The 22,095-nt window shown below is 43.0% G+C and overlaps 2 protein-coding genes across 5 annotated transcripts in view; one reads left to right on the plus strand and one right to left on the minus strand.

Moving 5' to 3' along the window:
• SLC44A5 (solute carrier family 44 member 5) overlaps positions 1-18,502 on the minus strand; it is a 103,099-nt gene extending 84,597 nt beyond the window's left edge. For both annotated transcript variants that reach the window (XM_075509000.1, XM_075508999.1), the window contains exon 1: positions 18,314-18,502. In XM_075509000.1, coding sequence (XP_075365115.1) covers positions 18,314-18,350 — 37 coding nt within the window. In that variant the 5' untranslated portion in view covers positions 18,351-18,502. The remainder of the gene's footprint in view (positions 1-18,313) is intronic.
• The window catches only part of ACADM (acyl-CoA dehydrogenase medium chain), a 769,283-nt gene that overhangs the window by 721,653 nt on the left and 25,535 nt on the right, over positions 1-22,095 (plus strand). The gene's annotated exons all lie outside the window — the stretch shown is intronic.

The following is a 22,095-nucleotide window of genomic DNA, read 5'->3' on the forward strand; positions in this document are numbered from 1 at the left end:
ATTCTAAGGATGGAAGTCAATGCTTTTCAATCCCAGGCTTTTTTAGACATACCAATAATTATCCTCTGTCTCTCTTCCTGCTTCACTATAGACTAAAAAAAAAGTAAAAAACTGTTAGAGTTGTGGATTACTGCACTCAGAAATCTGGAAATATTAAAGTGAAGTCAGTTTGCCAGTGACCTCTATAGTCTTGTGAAACATTTTTAGCTATGTGTTTGCCGATTATTTTATGTCAAGACATGGTCCCCATCTTCCTTACTATGATTTTGATACCTATCCTGTTAAGCCCTACTTTAGTTGTTATCCAACTTGTGCTGGAACACTGAAGCAATTGTGTTTTCATAATACGCATAAAGGCCATCATTCAGACCTAAAGAAGAAAAAAGATGGCATTTTCTTTACCTCCATGCCTGGATTTCCCCCCCTCCCCCCCCCTTTGAATACTTCCCACTCACTAGAGAATTCAAGCAAAAATCTGTCCCACAGTTCACATTCCATCCTACTCGTACTACCAGTGTTAGAAGTGTTTCAGTTGTTTTGCACAGTGCATCACCAGAAATAAGTACATCAAGCCAAACAGAGTTCTGATCATTAGGTATTAAGACCTATTATTTCTGGGATACTCTGATACTTCATCAGAGTTGTATCCATACAATTACATTTACAATTGCTTTGAGTGTATTACTTGTTCAAGAAAAGTGCCTGGAAAAATGGTCCTGAAGTGTAAGCTTCTCTTCATGTATTCTACAAGTTTCCTGTCTTGAGCAACACACGAGTCATTAAAGGCTAACTGATGAAAACAAGAGGTTCCTTTATCAGCCATTAAATATTTCTTGATCTTTTTCTAATGTGATAGTCCATGACAACATTCATCACACTCAGTGCTTTCAAAGGACGATTTTCTCATAGCCAAAATGTTCATTTTATTACAGATACAGCATTTTAACTCACCAGAAGATTTGGAAAAGATTTGCCAATAACTTTCAGCTGTATAGAAAATCTGCTGCAATGTGCTTTCTACCTAGTTCTATGAAAGCCGCAAAACAAACAAAATCACCTCCAACAACTTGCTGATCAATGTTTATCACTACTGAGGTTTTGCCAAAAGAAAATGGCAGTTTTCCCTGCAGGGAAAAATCATACATTACAGAGAACTCACAGCTGGAAGTCAAGTACAAATTCATCCTGATAGAAATCTTGTATTCTAAATATGATTATATTTTGGCCACCTGCAATTACTCTTAAAAAAAAAAGTTCTGATGGTGACATACAATGCAAATGTAACACAGAAGAAAATATCAAATTCCTTGCCTTTCACTCACTTTTACTTTGCTGTAGGTCACATCTGTAGTGTTGAAACCAGTAGTGAGGGTGGGGAGGAAAATTCACAAAATTCCTCTAAAACAGAGGAAAACAATGAAGGAGCAGGCGATAAACTAAAACTGTATTTTCAAGCAAAAGTGTTATTTTGTAACAAAAAGACAAATAGTTAGACCATAGAGACAAACAGACAATTATGAAAGACAAAGAAGACGCTCCAGATGCAAGGTGCGCAGGAGTCACAGATGATGTCAAAATAGATGCCTGTAATGACAACAGCTATAGTACAAGAATTTGTCATCTATGCTAATAATTTGCACAAACTTTCTTTATCCTTGCAGGAATGCAACCTCACAATTACTCAGAAGCATCTGCACTAGTAACACTAGCAGCATTTGGCTGAGACATTGTCTCTCAAATGGTCAGGAGGAAGCTGAAAGCAACCACAATGGAACTTGCCACTGCTTTGGTAATGCAAGTAAAGCAGCAGAGAAAGACAACATGTAGTTGTCATTAAATGTAAATGTAGCACAAAAAGTGTAAGTACATAATTTCATCTTCTAATCAAATATTTAGCTTTCATCCGTCTTTGAAAAAGGAAAGGTGAGGACACAGGTGAAAAGCAAACCAATCCCGACTGTAAGAGGAGATCATGTACAACACCGTATCCTGCAGTGACAGAGCGAGGGAAAGCAGAGAGGCAGATGGCTTCGCCCTTTACTACCCTAATCATGACTGATATCTAAGTTGAACTGCACTAACATCAGGAAGACGTGTTTTAAGATATTGCCCAGCTATCCTTAAGGGTCTGCAAGTGCTCCTCAGGTTTGTATGCGAGGATGAGCAGACAGGGCAGGACAGCGCGAACACACTTGAAAAGGCCAAAAAAGTACAGCTACCACAGATTACAGTCCTACCCTTTCCTCCAGCGCTCTAGAAATGCTCAAGGGCTCGCACAGTAGGAACAGAAACCGCTTCCTCTCTCAGTTTCACTTATTATGCAGGCTAGAAGCAGAATTTTAGCCATAAACAAGAGAAAAACTGAATCTTTTAAAATACATAGCAGCCTACATTAAGGACCACTGCCATTAGGTTGCCTTTATTTAGCTGGACAACTACGACTTACTCATTATTTTACAGGCAAATTCAATACTTAATAGCAAATTCACTGCCGGATGCCTTCTAAAGACAGTAATTACAAAGCTTTGGTACTGGCATAGAACTATGATACTTTGCCCTTAAATATGAGAGAAAATGGTTAAAGACAACATAGTTTAGTGCAAGGTACAGACTGTTAGGACTAGTCAAATCTAATGGGTTTTCATTCCCACACTGAGTGTAATACTATCATTAACTGATCCTGCTAACTGAACTGACCCAACAGCTTAAAACAAGCCAAAAAACAGGTGACAAAAACCACATTAACTGACCCTCCGCATTCCCATCTTCCACACCCCTATAAACTACGGCAGCATGATAAAGTTTGACAGTTGCACATCTTTGAGATATTTTGGTTCCATTTGAAAATTCTGTCCACAAAGTCAAATTCATCACTAGCTTCACCTTCTGTTAAGAGAACATCACCACCAGGTTCTTGTGGATTTTGGAGGATTCCTCCTCCCTGTTCCTCCCTTCTTTCCACACTATGGGCCTTGGTCCAGCCCCTGCAAATACTCAAGCACTTGACTACTGTGAGCAGTCTTAATGATCATAGAATCACAGAATATCTCAAGTTGGAAGGGACCCATAAGGACCATCGAGTCCAACTCCCGGCTCCTCGCAGGACTACCTAAAACTAACCCGTATGACTAACAGCATCATCCAGACGCTCCTTGAACTCTGACAGGCACTAGTGCCCTGACCACTTCCCTGGGGAGCCTGTTCTGGGGACCGACCACCCTCTCAGTGAAGAACCTTTTCCTAATGTCCAATTCTGAACTTCCCCTGATGCGGCTTCATTCCAATCCCTCGTGTCCTATCGCTGGTCCCCAGAGAGAGGAGATCAGCACCTCCCTCTCCACTGCCCCCCTTGAGGAAGCTGGAGACTGCAATGAGGCCACCCCTCCGTGATGAGGCCACCTCTCAGCCTTCTCTTCTCCAAGTTGAACAAGCCAAGTGACCTCAGCCGCTCCTCATCGGTCTTGCCCTCAAGACCTTTTGCCATCTTGGTCACCCTCCTCTGCACACACTCTAATAGCCTGATGTCCTTCTTGTATTGCGGCGCCCAAAACGGCACACAGTACTCGAGGTGGGGCCGCACCACCGCGGTGCGGAGTGGGACAATCACCTCCCTCGACCGGCTCACTATGCTGTGCTTCATGCACCCCAGGACACGGCTGGCCCTTTGGGCTGCCAGGGCACACTGTTGGCTCATATTCAACTTGCCATCAACCCAAACCCCCAGATCTCTTTCTGCGGGGCTGCTCTCCAGCCTCTCGTCCCCCAGTTTGTATGTATAACCAGGATTACCCCGTCCCAGGTGGAGAACCCAGCACTTGCTCTTGTTGAATCTCATACGGCTGGGGATTGCCCAGCTCTCTAGCCTATCCAGATCTCTCCACTTGCTTGACTTCCCACACTTTGGAATTGCCTGCTCCTGCACTCTTAAGAGATGGCTCTTCAAAAAGTAACCAGCATCCATGGACCCCAACACGTTCCAAGGCAGATTCCCAGGGGACCTTACTAACTAGCTCCTTCAGCAGCCCCAGGTCCGCTCTTCCCATGTCCAGGGCCGAAGTTTGGCTGGCAGTTTTTCTCCTGTTGCCAACTATTTGAAACTCAACTGCTTCACGGTCACTGTGACCAAGACAGCCACCAATCGCCACTTGGCCCACGAGTCCCTCTCTGTTTACAAGCAACAGATCTAGGAGGGCACCTTTCCTAGTCGGCTCCCTTGGTACTTGCACCAAGAAGTTATCTCCAACGTGCTTCAGGAATTTCCTGGACTTGTTTGTGTCCGCTATATGATGTTCCCAGTTGACATGCGGGAAGTTAAAATCACCCATAAGGACAAGGGCAGCTGATCCAGAGATATCCCTTAATTCCTTGCAGAATAATTCATCAGTGAATGATAGAATCATAGAACTTTTCTACTGAAGGTGCTAACAGCTAAATGGTACAGACAATTGCATGCCAGCACTTCAGCCTGCACCCTTGCATATTTACTTTACTAGTATAGAGTCAGCCATAGAGGCTTTATTCATAAAGCTTGATTATTTTGGGGGGTTTTGTTGGGTTTGTGGGTTTTTCTTAGTTTTTACTAAAATCTCCAAACATGAAGGATTTTTACACAGATCAGGTGTGGCCACTCAAAAGTTGTTTTGCTTTGAATTGGGTGCATGCTGTTAACCTCCCAGATAGCTGCCAGGCCCAGCTCAGTGTGCCAGAAGCAGAAAAATGCTACTGTTACGAGAGATCTCCTGGATCACTGATGTGCAAAACAGTGTATCTCTGATTCTTCTCAACCCACGTGCTTACACGCGTTGCGAGATAGACAGGAAAGGCAGGAGAGCCCACGAACTAGCTCCAGCGTGTCTGCTAGCCCTTATCCTAGCTCAACTCCAGCATCACCCTAGATTATTCAGTGAGTCCGCTGAGGTTTCCTAACACTCACGTTTACACCTTGACAGTATACGAAGTGCTAGGATGTTCTAACACTGTCAGAGAGAAGGTATTAACTCCACTTTGATACTTGCATGGATCTAAGTTCCCATCTTGACTTGCAAATACAGCTATGTTATGAGCAGTTGCTAGCATCAACAAACGGAAGTCATTCTGCGGGGAGAAAAGAAACACTTCCCCAAATTGCTCCTTTACTGTGTCGTCCTTTCTTACTATATTTTCCCTACACCTTTGAGTGAGATAGAGGATAAATAAACAACATTCATAGGTTTTCTCATACATCTTTTTCTGGCGGTGGTTACAGTGCACATAGCAGGGAAAAGTCTTGGAAAAGAGCTCTTGGCAGCTGGGGGGTTTATTTCCTTCTGCTTGCAAAGCCACATTTCCAGGTGTACTATACAACTTCATTGATAGTTTATGGCTCAGAATTCTAAGGGCTTTTTTGTTTATTTGTTTACTATCCCCAGCTACAGATTCACTTGTTTTGGGGTTGGTTTTGTTTTGTTAAGAAACTTTCATTGATTTCTCTTCCTGTTTTGTTTTTCAGTATCCCAAACCACTCATTCACTACCTATTTTGTGATTCCCTTAGTTGAAAGGGAAACCTTTCATTACAAAGGGATCAGAAGAAAAAGCCAGCAGCTTCCAGTAGCTGAGCTCTTTTTATTATTTTCTGTACAATTGCAAAATAAGCTTCAAGACAGTTGCTGAGATGGATGTTCTCCCTCAGACTGGAGGACTGGAGTCCCAAAATGGTGGCTAGCCTCAAGCCTGCGGCAAGACGCTGGACTAGTGGTTACATTCCTCTTGCCACAACACTCAGTCATTTGTGAAGAGCCCATCAGCATAAATTAGCAAGGGTCTACTCAGCATGAACTACATAAATAGAAATACCATGTATGCATGTATTATGTTACTTGCTTTCCAAATGAAATTATGTATTCATGGCTATAATAATTCTGTTATTGATGTTCTGTCCAGGTGTAGTAGGGACCTGGACAGATGCCAGAAAAATGCTAACGAGGAAATATATATGCATGTACATATTATATTTTTTTTTCATATATATATATATATATATATATAAAAGCACTTCATTATCTCACAAATCCCACGCAAACCTTTAAATTACTTATGGGGGTAAATATTACACAAGTTCAAGGGTATTGGTCACATGCATATAGCACTTATTATCATTTTCCTGTTTATAGCAGTTGTCTAGATGCTAGCACAGATATTGCATTGTACTGAAACCAACAAAAAGGAGTATTCACAGATACAGCTCATTGCCTTTTGTCAGACAGAGCAAAGCAACAGCATAGGAGCTATTTATCATTCTGCTGGGGGGAAAAAAATCTAAAAATAAATACTGTATTTTGCTACACTGTTAGTCAGCTGTTTTTTAGCAACCTGATCACGTCCAAGAAATTATAACCCTTGTAGAAAAACCTAAGTGATGAAAAAAACAATTAGTTTTACTGTAACATCCAGTACAAATAATCTTAAATAATAAGTACCAGAGCTATAATTCATCATATTCATTTATTTCAAAGTACACTGATTATGAAGGACACTAATTCAGCTACCAGATTTCATGGCACAGCAGCCTGTACAAGTCTAGATGCTCTGCATGCAATTGGCCCAGCAGGATTCTGTTAACCTGAAAAAGATACTTATTTTCTTCTATACATTATCAGCTGTGCAGAAGAGATAATTAAGCAGAATCCTGGCCCACTCGTATTAGAGCTCCTCTTTCTGGTGACACATGCTCCTAGGGCAGAAACAGGTTCCCACCCTTATCAAATCAGAAGCACACACTACACCGTGTATTTTAACCGATTATCTCCTGGTTAAGAAACAGGTACCAGCATGGGACTTCCTGCTGCAGAAGTAACCCACCAAACATCTTTTGAGAACCTTAGTCATTGGTCCTCTTTAGGAAGAGGATCTCTTTAGGCCAAACTTCCTTGTCTCGGCAGCTGTCAGAGGTCAATCAAAGGCACGGTTTCAGGTTTTAGTACAATAAAAGAGCTTTGACTTCAAAGCGACTGCTCAACAGAGTACACTCAAGGAGTACGGTCACCTGCTGCAGCTGTCTTCAGCACAATCTAGGAGGGAAGGACTGGTTTCACTTATATGGATCCAGGTTGGAAATGTGCAAATACTGCTGTGTGGCCTTTTCTTAGTTAGAAGGAACAGTCGGGAGCATCCCATTCCTGCCCATAAAAATTCCCCATAATTTGTATGGGCATGTGGACAGCACTGAACTTCTACATCAGCAGTAGACTGCATGGGATTATCCCACAAGCTAGAGAGATTTCCTCCTGGCTACTTTTATTTATGGGTGCTTATAGCAGCCCAGCTGCTGTGAAATGCCAGAGCAGATTAATGCGACATGAAAAAAAAACCCAAACCCTGGTGTTTCATACGGATTGCAGCTCTATTATTCAGAAGGACAGGTATAAAGGTATTTATATCTATACCTGGATAGAGGTAAATTCCAGAGACTGGAATTCCAGGATCATAAAAGCTTGGTACCAGCAAATTCAGACTGAACAATATGGAGGGGAAAAAAAAGCAAAAACATTAAGACAAAGTTTAAGTTGCATAGGTCTTTTGTTGAAAATTATACTCAGTTACTGTTGGGACCTGTTGTCTAAGAAAACTTAGATATCTAAGGTATCCATCTAACTCTAATGGCTGCCAGGCATTTATTTCCTGTTATCCTAGCAAAAGTAAAACACGGGTTTACAATAAACCTATTTTTTCCCAGTAATTACTTATTAGGCTTGTCGCTGCTTTCCCACCACCCTCATGGAGTTTATGTCCTCTGTATCACACCACCTGAATGAGATCCCATTAGTTCATCTAAGTCAGCATAGTCCAATGAGTACTATGAACTAGATCTCCTGTCTTGGCTACTGTTTTCGCTATCCAGGAGGAAAGAAGGAATGAATTTTTAAGCAATTAATATTGACTCAGGGCCAAATGCTGTCTACGGTGTCTGAACTTGACCAGGAGCTGCTACAAACAATGCAAAAGGTAACAGGGATAGAGGCACCCCACACAGACACTGCTTTTTATTGGGGCTTCTGGATCTCAAACTTGCTGAGACTCGACCACCTCCCAAATAGGTGATCACAGAAAATAAAGTTGGAAGGAACTTTGAAAGGTTATTCTGTGTGTCTTCTTCCAGGATTTTCTTGGGTACTTCTTCAGTGCTTCCTCAACCTATGACTGAAACACCTTCTTCAAAGTCCCAAAGGAATCAGTACGACTTCAGCAGAAAAAGACCACATGCAAAAACCTAAATGTCCAGGCTTGGGTATATGTCGTACAATGCGCAGCCATTATGTTTTGCCTAGCCTTCACTGTAACAAAACAAGGTTGTTAACAAATTTGGGGATGTGTTTATCGTCATTCTATTAAACAAAGCAGAGTCATATTTCATCAAACACACCTTGTTCCTAACCTCACAGGAAAGCTCTTATGTTTATGTACTTTAATAGTTCTAAGTCAACTTAATTTATGTTATCCTGCTAGATCTTTCTGTACTATTGTATTAGGCTAATAGCCATTAAGGAGACACCATCTCCTTGACACAATACCCAGATGCTAGGGAAAATTATATACTCACACTAGCAGATTTTGTAAATCTGACTGCCTCTGAGCCAGGTACTAGCAATAGGAAAAACAAATAGTAAACACAGTTAAGCAACTGTGAATGTTATGTGTTCTTGCACTTCAGGAGCGAATGCACAACAAACAAGTTTTTTCACATCCAAGTGAAGACCAATTACTGAATTTACTAAATCACCGCCAGGTTTGTTTTTGTTTGGTTTAACTGTAACAGCAATTTTTCTTCTGACCAGGTGATTATGGCTAATTTGTTTTATTTTTGCTTATCATGGTATGGTACAACCATGTTTTTACAGCTAATAGTAACGACTAATTAGTCTGTGCAGAATGAGATATTTATGACTCTAACATACGGATGCAGTGTGGAGAAATACAGGCCTGGTATGACAGGAGAGGCCTTGAGAAGTGGAGACACAAGATTGGATGGTAATATAGTGTACAGGCATGCGATGACAAAAGGATGGGGCACAGGCTTAGCACTGGAGACCTCATGACTACAAATAGCTCACAATGGACTGTTAAGAAATACAGTGCTGGAGCTGGAAAATGATGGTTTTCAAGGATAATAAAAGGGAACAAAGAGTAAGTATTTAATATAAGTAAAACACACCATATATAGTAAGTTCGGACATAATTTGATGTTGTAGGCCAATGAAGAGCAAGGTATAAAAGTATGTTAGCAAACATATAAAAAGGTCCCCAAGTGGATCCTAGAGTGAGGAAGAAAAAAACATCAATATCAACATCATATTCCTCCTGGCAAGGGACTCCAGACACTGGCAACTCACAGTAACACACCCACACGCACCCACACACACCCACCCAGCACCAGACTGAAGCCACCGACCTTCGGACCTGGAGCAGCAGCTGAAGGACAGAAGGATGAACCTTCCATCGCTACTCCACGTCCTAAGGTCGGTGGCTTCAGTCTGGTGCAGGGGGGAACGGTGTCACTGTAACACATGGAAGGATGAACCTTCCATCACTAGGAAAAAGGAAAAGGGGATAGAAACTAAGGAGTATTAATATAACAATTTTAACTCTATTTAACTGTAACTATTATTGAGACTTTTTTCTGTACAGTAGTACTCTTTCTTTTTCTGTAATAGCTAGATTTGAACTAATAAAAAATCATTGGATTAGACTGTTAAGATTTTAATTATTCTAACAAGAGAATTCTTGGCTTTATATATAAGGTGTGTTTCCCCTTTGCCCACAAACAAGATTTTTAGCTTAGCACAGATGCTAAATTCTCTTATCACAGCCCAACTGCAGTATAAGACACCAAACTTTTCTTGATTTCCTGTCCCTTCCCTCACCTCTAATGAACCAAATAATTATGAAAACTGTCTCAGCTTCACTGGTGTAGATTCTGAGAAACTCTGACAAATTTGCTACAACAGAGTTGAGATGACACTCTAGCCCAGGAATTTTAAGCACGAAAATAGCTATGTTGATACTGTATTTTATTATTTCAATGACAGATTATGAAAAACAACATGTCAAAGAGAAGCTACACAGGAAAACCAAACAGCACTATAAATGCATCTACCACTTTGGAGGGGCATCTTTAAGATTTTCTCCTAAATGCCAAAGGTCTGCAGAGGTTGGTGAAAAAAAACTTATTTTTAATCAGTACCGATGCTGGTAAGAAATAACTCCATGTGTCTGTAAATACCTACCTTCTTTCCCAAGTATAGAACTGCACGCTTCCAGTCCAAACCTACGAGGTGGCCAGGGATTCCATGTAGAAACAGGACTAGGGACAGACAGCCCTAGGACACAGCTCAGGCAGGAACCAAAGGCACCAGCCTGAGCTTAAATGAAACCCTTGGTCAGAGGACGTGGGTGGAAGCCCCAAGTGAGACTGGTCAGGGCAACGACGACCTATTCATGCTCTCAGCGCCCTGATGCAGAGAAATATCAATGGATTCCTAAACAGAAGGATTCACTAACTCTGACAAAACTGCCAAGTTATGGTAAGTGTACTAATTCTAACTGCAACAGTGATGCTTCATGTTTCTGGGCAATGTCTCCCTTTCTGGAGCACATAGCCCAGGGAAATAAGAACACTAAAGGCTTTAAAAATTCCAAACACGTATGTAAAGCTTTGTTTTGATAACACAGGGAGTTCCACTAAAAGCAGTGGGTTTGAGCTTTATCTCCTCCTGCATGACAACTCCATTACACACCCACAATTTCCTGGAGTTTGTATCATGTAGAAACTGCTCCAATCCATCTCACAGAGGACTGTGCAAAGGTTAGATTTAATTTTATTACATCATTGTTAAATTGTATGGTAGCAGAGAGAATTTCCCCTCAACTATGTATTAATATCCTGCTTGTTAAAAGACATAACAAAGTTTATTTAGTCATAAAGAAGCCTAGCTTGTTAAACTATTTCTTTCTGAGTAATGTTCAGTGACAGTCATACCACTCAGCAATAAATAATCAACTGAATAGTGTATAACTAGGCATAACAGTTAAGTTAATCTCCTTACCTAAAGATGTTCTGATTGCGTCATTCTTGTTCATGGCTGAGCAATACCTTACTCCCAAGAATGGCTCAGCTTAAGTCACTAAGCTGAAAGAAGTACAATACTCACGCTCGAAAGGATGATAAATCGGAGCCTGGATGCTTTCACATACTCTAGAACCTTAATTGGATCAGAAACTGTAGTAACTAATTTGGCTCAAGAAATACTAAGAAGTACTAGACCACTAGATGAGCAATTTGTATTGACTAAATCCTACTGGTTTTATTGCCTATTCACTTACTGACCTAACCATTTCTGGTACGCAGTACTTTTCATATTTTAAGAAGATACATTGAATTCAACTCAGCCACTTATATTAATAAAGTAAGCAAATGAGCTTACTTTATTAAATAGTATCAAATGAGATGTTTGTAAATTTAACTGAGCTATTGTTTGCATCGTCAATAATCTGTTGAAGACCTCTTGCAAAAACTTAGAATACGCCTAGCTTTGTAAATCCAAGTCTTCCCATAAAAGTCTCCATGATAATCCAAATGAGGAAAAGATGTTTAAACTGTTTCTGAGGTCAGCATAATGTAGGAATCCCATGAAGGTTTCACTATCACCGGTACAGATGCTTCTGAAATACCACAACCGCACAAAAAACTAAGAACGTCCAGTTATCTTTGTAATCAGGGTTTTACCATAATACACAATAAACCACACTGCTGTTCAGAAAGTCTCTATTCTACTCAGTAAATACTCTACTTTTTTTTTAAATACCCATTAATAGAGAGAGTCACCATAGTCCAATAAAAATAGTATCTGTCTTTAACACTGTCTAGATACATATTTATATCATATCCTATTGCAGTCAATAATGTGCATTTAAAGTCTTCAAACTATGGATTATGAAAATGTGTATTTAAACAGTTCTGAAATGCATATTTACATAATCGACTGTAATTTTTCTAGAAAGCTATTGCAAACCTTTGTGTTCACTCTCACACAGTTCTATAGGGATCTTTATTTTTTCTCTAATATTGTAACTTAATATGCATAAGAAAAAGTTAGGATTATCAGTTGTGTGCTTTCTGAAGTTTTGGGGCACAACTTTCTATTGATTTCTTTAGAGATAAATTTGACTTAAAATCTTGTAATGACAAAAAAGGTAAAATGAAACAAATTTGTACTGCATTTCTAATTGTTTTTTGATACCATACTGATTGTTCAGTGAATTATGATATATACTTTATGTCTTATCTATTCCAAGAAAACAAAGTCATTATAAGAACATTCAACATGATCATGAACTTTGTGACTACAAGTAATAAATATGTCATACAGCTCAGAGTATGCAGACACATCTCCACGTTAGACACCTGATTTAGAGCCCAATTCTGCTCTGGGAAGAAACCTTCCTCATACTTTGAGATATCAGAAAGGTAGCTCACATACACAAAGTGTGATGGTCTTGTATGTGTCCCCTACTGCATTCATTTTATGTTTATAAAGTCGAGAGAGAAACAGCAGCCACATAAATGGCCTAAAATTGCTTTGTCACTTCACCTCAACCAAAGTACATACCTTCATTTTTTTTCAACAAGTCACCCTTTTGCAAGTATGGCAAGTATGGTGTTTATTAAACCTACTTTTCAATAAATCTACAATGTGATTACATAAACCTTCTCTGTGTGTTTTTTTTATACTTTCCAACAACTTATGATTCCATCATCAACTTCCATTCAATCTGCTAGAAGAGTGGATATGTGTTAAGACAATTTCACATTTTGTGAAAATCAGCAGGAGGCAAAGAAAGACTACCCTGTACATACCTTGAGGCATGAAAAGTTAAGCAAACACCGTATTAGACTGCAGAGAATCAAAGATGGGGGGCGGGCAACTTACAGTTTAAATGTCCCCAAAACTTGATTGACTTTAACAACAAAGTCAATCAGTCACAAGACACGAGCATAGGAAACCTGGCTTTCTCAGTTCTGGTACTCATGGAATTTACTTATTTAACAGAAAAATTTGGAACAGATAATCAAATTCAATTTAATAATCTACTGTTCAGAATCTCATCACAATTTAAAATCAACACACTACCTTCTCCTTCATGTAATTACTACCCAGGCAAACTAGAGGGTTGGTATAAGAATTTTAGTCATCTAAACAACTTGGGATAATAGGCGCTTGCTACGAATACAAAAGCCATGTACAGATCATAGAATGGCTTGGGTTGGAAGGGATCTTTGAATATCATCTAGTCCAACACCTCTGCCACAGGCAGGGACATCTTTCACTAGATCAGGTTGCTCAAAGCCACATCCAACCTGACCTTGAACACTTCCAGTGATGGGGCATCCACAACTTCTCTGGGAAACCCGTTCCAGCACCTCATCACCCTCATCGTAAAAACTTTCTTCCTTATATCCAACCTAAACCTACCCTCTTTCAGTTTAAAACCATTGCCCCTTGTCCTGTCACTACAGGCCCTGGTAAAAAGACGACTTTCTCCATCTTTCTTATAAACAACCCACCTTTATATATTGAAAGGCCACAATAATGTCTCCCTGGAGCCTTCTCTTCTCCAGGCTGAACAACCCCAATTCTCTCAGCCTTTCTTCACAGGAGAGGTGTTCCAGACCTCTGACAAGTTCTGTGGCCCTCCTCTGGACCCGCTCCAACAGGTCCATGTCTTTCTTGTGCTGAGGGCTCCAGAGCTGAACACAGTACTGCAGGTGGGGTCTGACCACAGCGGAGTAGAGGGGGAGAATCACCTCCCTCGACCTGCTGGCCACGTTTCTTTTGATGCAGCCCAGGATACGGTCGGCTTTCTGGGCTGCGAGCACACATTGCTGGGTCATGTCCAATTTTTCACCCACCGGTACCCCCAAGTCCTTCTCTGCAGGGCTGCTCTCAAACCATTCATCTACCAGCCTGTACTGATACTGGGGATTACCCTGACCTAGGTGCAGGACCTTGCACTTGGCCTTGTTGGACTTCAAGAGGTTCACACAGGTCCACTCCTCAAGCCTGTCATGGTTCCTCTGGATGGCATCCCTTCCCTCTAGCAAATCAACTGCACTCCTCAGCCTGTTGTTGCTGCAAACCTGGTGAGGGTGCACTCGATCCCACTGTCTATTGTTGTTGATGAAGATATTAAATAGCATTGGTCCCAAAACAGACACCACTCGTTACTGGTTTCTACTTGGATATGGAGCCATTGACTGTAACTCTTGGGACAAGTATGTTGTGGAGGACATTGCCACAGGACCAGGCAAAAGATGAAGCAGCATGCTAAGAGAGAAAGTTCTCACTCAGAGACCTATCTGCAGTAATAAACAATAGGAAACATATTACAAAGTGCTGCTTTTAAAATTCTCACTCTGTTTTTCTCCCCAGCCCCATAAGTTTATTCCACAGTGAATTGTTTTATCTAAAACTAGAATGTTAGCAAAATCAGACATTGCTGAAGCTCTGTACCTAGGTTCAGCAGATATGCTCAAAGAGTGAATTATTTATCCCACCTAAAATATGCACTGCAAAGCCTAGATAAAGTGGACCAAATCTATGTCAGAGGAATATAGGTTTAAACCATGTGAATCTGAGTTTCACCTACTTCTAACGCTTCTAAGTATATTCAAATGTGAATAAAGTGTTAAATCAAGTTTCAGCTTTAATATGAATGTCAGCCACTGGTAAGAAAGTTGCACCTCGGGAGGTGAAATGAATTACATAACACGATACACAAGGATTTACCAGCAGGAGCTAAGGCAGCTTTATCTGCAGCAGTGTCACAGCCAATAGCTTCCACATCGTATGATGCTGCTATGGCTAAATAGCGCATTTTACTGAGATTGAGGATGTCCTTCCTGCATGGTACATATGTGTAACTGGATGAAATTAAGAAAGGGAAATGCAGGCCAAGCTACAAGAAATAACATATCTTGATAGAAAGTTTCATAGTTCATCAAAAGGTCTTCCAAGGGAAACAGAAGAACCTCCCCCACTTAGGAAAATAAACAAATAGAATTCTTTTTAGTAAAAAAACTGACATGATCACTTCACAACAGTAACTAGGAATCCCAATTACAGACTCAAGTTTTGGTTGCACACACTACTGGCAAAAGAAATCATAGGAAAGTAGTTCTTCCTAGAGAGGATCTAAATATGCAGATAAAAAAAAGTAAGCTAGCTAAATTTGAGTTGAAAGTAATAAAATTTGGCACTTCATTTACTTCCTCTCAGTGATGTTTCTTAAAATAGTGATAAAAGCTTTCTTTAAAGACAACCTCATCATCCATTTGGACTTCAGTGATTCGTAAGCTAACAACTGAACTACAGTTCACCACTATAGGAAATTACTTACGGTACAGTCACTGCTAAGAGCCTGATTCTGCAATGAAGTCAAAAAGAATTTTACCATTGATTTCCACAGTCACATGACAGCCGTTAATAGTGCAGTTACATGAAAGAAAATACTGCTTTGGTTAAAAAACAAAGATCGCACAACCTCAAAAATCAGCTGTAATAAGAAAAGGAAATAATTAGTAATTTGCCTCCTTAGCTTCAGCGGCAACCTTCCTTTTGGGAAAGAACTTTGTTTTTTCTCATTTGGAAGTCCTCTGCTAGAGAGAGAGGCCTCAATAAAGTCAATGTCATTGTTCTTGACAAATCCTTTGTATTTAACCCATTTTAAGGAAAAACCGGATGCAATTCCTGGAGCCAGCTTACAGCTATCACAATGAAGACTAAACTTAAGGAACCACTACGAAGCTTGTTTACGAAGATGAACTTACCATCCTTCTCACACATGCATGCAGACAGACGATGCAGCTAAAAGTGAGAGAGCTTAAGACAAACAGGCCTCAAAATGCCTATGGGCTTATCAAAACCTTTTATAGAGCCATATTCACACTACCGGTCAACCATTCTGTCTGGTACCTTGGGCTTCCAGCAGTTAGTCTAACTGTAATCACCAGCCATCTGATACCTATTACCTCAAAGAGAAATCGGAGATAGTTACAAAACTGTCCACAGAGCCTAATGCCAGCTGTCAACCATGGGCTTGACTCATCTCTTCTAAGGAATCGGATTGATGCCACAAGTCAAAAGACCAAAAATTAAGAAGAATTTGCCTTTGTCATTTATAAATGCTGAAACTCTGAGGAATCCTTGAGATTCCAAGGGGAGAGGTTTAGGACGCCTATACCTCTGAAAAATATACCTGTGGGCTAATAAATAAACAGTTACTGGCAGAGACAACAAAGTCAGGAGAATAACTACTACAGCAACCTAATTTAAAAGGAAAACCATAGCCTATATGCTGAATTTGGAAATGCTGCACTTTCCTTTTGTAAGTCTTTAACATTATGTGATCTAACAGGGAAAACAAATCTAAATTCAAACCTTGCTTCCCAATACAAGATTAGAGCAATTACTCAAGATTTCTGCAAATGCAGTAACACAATACACACCATCACTAACAAAATCCACATATGCAAATCAGATAAAAGGAAGTAAACACACTGATGACAGGAAACAGCTAAAATAGCAAAAATTCTAGTCAGAATAATTCTTCAGAACTACAAGTTGATTACAGATACATTGCCCTCCTCCCTCAAGTTGAATAACTAAAGGATCACCCTTTCTTACCCGAGTAACATGCTTTGAAAAATGAAGTTAAAAAATGATTGTATTATGCCAGTACCACACGCAGTACTTCCTGTCGTGAGTTTCTTACCAGAGTGTTCTTGCTTACAAACGGCAAGCGAGGAAGCATACACAGCACTTACTGAACTCTATTCAAAAGGTATTTTCCCTTCCTGAATACTGTATCCCTGCTCTTCTTTCAGAAGAATATTTCCATGCCCACCTTTCTGCCATCAGTGCTGAATATCTATGGTCCTAGGCCTACTCCCTCTGCAGTAACCTGCAAAACCATTTGAATTCCAGAGGAGTAGGAACAGGTTCTCTCAGAAGTTGAATAACTACGGACTCACCTATTCAGATGTCACCTTTGAAAGACTCTAATTTCTTTCTGGCTTGTTTTCCCTCCCTAAAGGCTTTTTTTCCTTTTCCTTTCTGGGAGGAAGCCAAGCTGTGAATTTTCCTTTAGCCACATCAAGGTTCAGACCATAGAGGCTGATTATAAAATACAGTTTTCCGAGTTGTAAACATGTCACACAGCATGCCCGTGATATCAAGGCAAAGGCTGCTTTACCAAGCCATTTTTGCCCATTTGTATAACTCAGCCAATTACAGGCAGCCTTTAGGACTCACAGAAAAGAAGCCTTGTTTCTAAGGGGCTTTGCTCATTCTGCAGGTTTGTTTTGCCATGGAAATCTCGCGCACATTGGAAGAGGAAATCGGTTTTGCAGCGACACCTTCAAACAGGCTAAGAAGCTTTGCAAACCCCGTGTTCCCTGTCGCAAATATATTCGCTTCCAAGGAGCAATTAAAGCAGAGCTCGAGCAACGAGATGAAGTGCTGCCCCCGGTGACCTTCCCCGGCGCGCGGGCTGGCAGGATCCAGTCAGGGAGCGGAGCTCGCGTAGTCCGGGTACCCCGGCTACGGCTGTGGAGCTCCCAGTCCCTCCGCCCAAAACACCAGCACCCCGCAGGTACCACCAGCACAGCGGGCTCCCGCCTCCCGGCCCCGGTACCACGGCCCCACCGCGGCCCGCGGGTAAGCAGCCCCCAGCCCCACACACCGGTCCCGCGCGCCCAACGGCCGGCGCGGCCTGGCCCGGCCCGGCCCGACGCGCCCAAAGGCCGGCCCTCCCCGCCGCCGCGCACCTGCCGCCCGGCGGCCTTCCTTCCTTCCCGCCCGCCCGCGCCGGCCCCCGGCCCCCGGCCCCGGGCACCGCAGCCCTCTCCTCCCCAGAGCGCGGACAAAGCGGCCGCAACGCACCTGCTCCCAGGGAGGCGGAGGTGGAGGAGGTTCTCACCGCCCCCATCTCTGCGCCCACCGGCTCCCCCCCTGAACCCGACCGTCCCGCCTTCTCCGGGCCGGGCGAGCCGCAGCACAAGCAGAGAGGTGCCCCAGCGTCTTTGGGGGCTCCCTCCTGCACGGGGGGGGCCCTACGCCCACCCCGCCCCCAGCATCGGCCCAGGGAAACAAACTCCCGCTGCTGCTGCACGCAGGCTGGAGCCGCAATGTAAACAGGCCGGAGTCGGGCACGGGCGCCGGCTGCCTCCGCCCGCTAGCACCGGCGCCCGCCCCGCCTTGCCCCCGCGCCCGGGCGCTCACCGTAGAGAGGCGTGGAGGCTTCTCCCTTCCTCGCCATCGTCGCCCGGTGCCCTCCGCGCCGGCACAGCCGGGGCCCGGCGCCTCCGCCCGCCGCTCAGCGCGCTCTTTGTTGCCGTGAAGGCATGAGAGGCGGCAGCGGCCGGGCAGCGTCCCGCTCCGCTCCGCTCCGCCGCGGCCGCCCGGAGCACCGCCCGAGCCCCGCGCTGACCCTCCCGTCCCGTCGGCTCCGCGGCCGACGCCTGCGCCGAGCCCGCGGGGGCGGTGCCCGAGCCGCGCGGGGGGGGCCGCGGGCAGAGGGGCGCGCCGGGGGCAGGCGCAGGGGCGGCAGGACGGCCCGCAGCCGGCAGCCGGCCCGCACGGCACCGCCGCGGCGCCGCTGCCCCCCGCTGCCCCCCGCCTCGGGACGCGCCTCGCTAACTTCTCCGGGGCCCGGCTCCCAGCGACAACTTCGGCAGCCGGTGGCAGCGGGCGCCGTACCTAGTGGGGTCCGCGGCGGCGAGGGCTCCATCCTCTGCCCCCGCCGCCAGGCGCTGCCTGGGAGCAGCGCCCTGCCGCGGAGCGCCGGTCGTTCCCCCGCGAAACGCGACTGCCACAGCCGGATCGGCTCCGGCTCCGGCTCCGGCTCCGGGGCGGCGGGCGCCCGTGCCGCTGTCAGGGTGGGAAGGCTCCCCCTTTCCGTGCCCGTGCCCTGAGCCTAGAGGTTTCGCCGCGGGTGGGAAGCAGGCAGCCGGTGCTGGAGCCGCTTACTGCCCGCCCGGGACCCGCCGGCCCCGGGAGCGACCTTGGAAAGCGCCTCCCGCTGCGGCCCCCGGCGGAGCTGTCCGGGCCGCCCGTGCTGAGCTCTCCGGGCCGGGCCGGGCCGGGCCGGGCCGGGCCGGGCCGGGCCGCCCCACGGGGAGCAGCCTCTACCGAGGCGAGGAAAGGGGACGAGCTCAGCGGGGCTGCTGAGAAGTCGAAGCGCTCTGGTATGCGCACGGAGAGCTGGGCTCCTGTCTCCTCCTGACCGGGAGGAATTTTAACACTGCAGTTTCGGGTCTGGGTGCGGGCATTTTCATGATTCAGTCAAGCAGCGGGCTCAGTCCTGACAAATATAGATTGCTGGTCATAAACCTGCCTTTAGTTGCCATCCACCTCCCTTTGTTTCATCTGAATGGGGCAAGGGCCACTTAAAGAGCAATTAGCCTGATTGCTGAGATTCTTTTTCAGTCCTTCATTAAGAGATTCTTTTTCAGTCAGCCCAAATCATCGCTACAGCAAAAGGACGCTATATTCAGATGTCACATTGCTATTTATCTATTAGTCTGTTGTTAGGGAAACAACACGAAGTCCAACACACAGAACATTTTCTATTGAAAAAATTTGGAAATAACCCTATGTAATTCTTGACAGAAGTGCACCTGTAGGCCATCATTTACATTTTTACACGAGCAATTTGAGGAAAAGGTACTTTCCAAGGCTTGCAAATAAAGGTACCCTTTCAAAAATTGGCTTAAGACCCTCAAAAGCACACGATTATTTTATTTATGAGTAAATTAATATGCATAGATCACGGAAGTTGTTACTATGCTTGTCTTGAAACATAAACCAATCATATATGCATTAGAGGCAGCGAAGGCACGTGTCTCCTCCATAGTCAGTGCAACATCAGGACTTGTAGAGCTAGCTGCCTTGGCTAGTTTTAAGAAAACTAAATCAGGCATATGTAGCACCTTACCCATCCTCCCAGAGGTCTCAGTTCAGGCCAATTGCTCTAATAATTACTGAATTTCACATATGCAGTTTTGTCTGCTAGTAGTGGAAGTACTGGGGGAAGTTATTTCCCCCTCTGCATTAAAATGTGAGGATTTATCTGTCCTTCTAACTTTTAAAATTAGTAGTTACTTCCTCTAGTTACCCAATTTCATCAGGATACTACCTAGGTGGAGGTTTATGCATTCTGTGCACCACTGCTGGTCTGCAAAGTTAATGAGAGTTCTTTCTTAAACCTAGTCCACCTATCCTCTTAAGCCACTTACCTGGTCTAGCTACCCAAGATGCCTGTCTGTGTTCCAGGAAATGGATCCCAAGGGTTAAACACCCGATGTGGAAAAGGGATGACACACTTTGCTGTCTAAGAAGAAATCCTTATTTCATCTCAGTGTTGATGACTAGGGTAACAATTCAGACAGTATCACCTACAGAAAGAAGAGCTTCTTGTGTCAGAGATTGAGTCAAACGTGAGAAAAGCTGCGTAGGACAGCTTTGTAAGAAGCAAGGTGGTGGGGTAACATCTTCTGGCTCATTCTGATAAGGCATGGCAGCCTGAAGGTAGCAGGTCATGGCAGGATTTGCTAGTCAGAGCTGAAGTAGCATTCTCAGAGAAGCTGCAGTATTATTCTACAGCTCAGTGTTATTCTGTTCCCTCTGTGCAGAGGGGTGCAAGTACATATAGCCTACTTTCAAGAATGGACATTGGCATCTCAACAAGCTACCCAATGAGAAACATAGGTAATGGAGTTTGTATAGCCAGTCCTACAAAAAAATACATAAAATATATTCTATATGTACCATATATTATATATAGTATATATAATATACAGCATACACAATATATTATATATTGTGTGTATATATATACTTGTGTGTATATAATATTATACATACTATATGATATTTATATTATGTATTGTGTATTGTATTTAACATATGTTATATTTAACATAGATGCTATATATAGCATGTGTTACATATGTTATATATAACAGAACATATATATATATGTGTATATATATATGTTGGGCTATGGCTAACAACCAGACACAGCACTTCCAAGCTCTGGAAAAAAAAACCCTCACATGCATGCTAGCAAAGTTTTTTCTTTCTTTTCATTAGGGTTTATAGACCAATATAAAATTAGGGTTCTTATGATTTTTTTAAAGAGTAAAATCATATATAATATTAAGAAGTTAGTGTAGAATCCTCCAGGAGAAGAAGTAACTTTTGACTTGGTTCTGACTATCAGAACCAAGGAATAACTTAAAAATACACTTAAAAAAAGAGAAAACCTGCTAAAAAGAATTAAAAAGGTTAGAATAGTGCTAAAAACTACATGAGTTAGAGTTTTTCAGGTAAGTAGAAGGCTATGTAAAGACACCACCTTGAGACATAGCAGATCATCTTTATATATTCATGTTTCTCAGAAGGGCCTGAGAAATGGCAAACGGAAGCCAGCATGTCTAGACAGAATGAAAGAGGCAGTTGCTACAAACAAGGAGGAATCTTTTGATAAAGTTGTGTTCAAATGAGTAAATTATAAAGGATCACAAAATTTGGCAGGTTAAATGTGAAAGCACAATAAGGCAGGCCAAAAAAGAGTTGGAGCATTGATTTGCAAAAAGTGTAGACACTAAAAATAATCAATTTTTTGAAGACCAAGAGCAGAAAGAGAATATGCAGGGCCAATACGATATTTTTCTTAAGCCTCCTATACATATATAGACTTGAAGGTGATAAACATTTTGGAAATTTTTGAAAATACTTCTGATGAAAATCCAGAAAACTGCAGACTGATAAACCTCGCCGCTGCAGATTGCAAATAGTGGAAACTACAATAATGCAGACAGATTTGGAATATATGACATATTGGGAAGTATGATTTTTGTAAAGAGCAGTCAGGGCTCACAGAACTACTGGAGACCTCCTAAGGAGTCAGCAGGCATGAAGATGAGGGAATACAGCTGATCTTCAGGTTACTTGGATTTCTGAAAACATTCCACAAGGTACCTCATCAAAAAGCCTTAAAT

This window comes from Mycteria americana, chromosome 7 (genome assembly GCF_035582795.1).
Source record: "Mycteria americana isolate JAX WOST 10 ecotype Jacksonville Zoo and Gardens chromosome 7, USCA_MyAme_1.0, whole genome shotgun sequence".
Lineage (NCBI taxonomy): Eukaryota > Metazoa > Chordata > Aves > Ciconiiformes > Ciconiidae > Mycteria > Mycteria americana.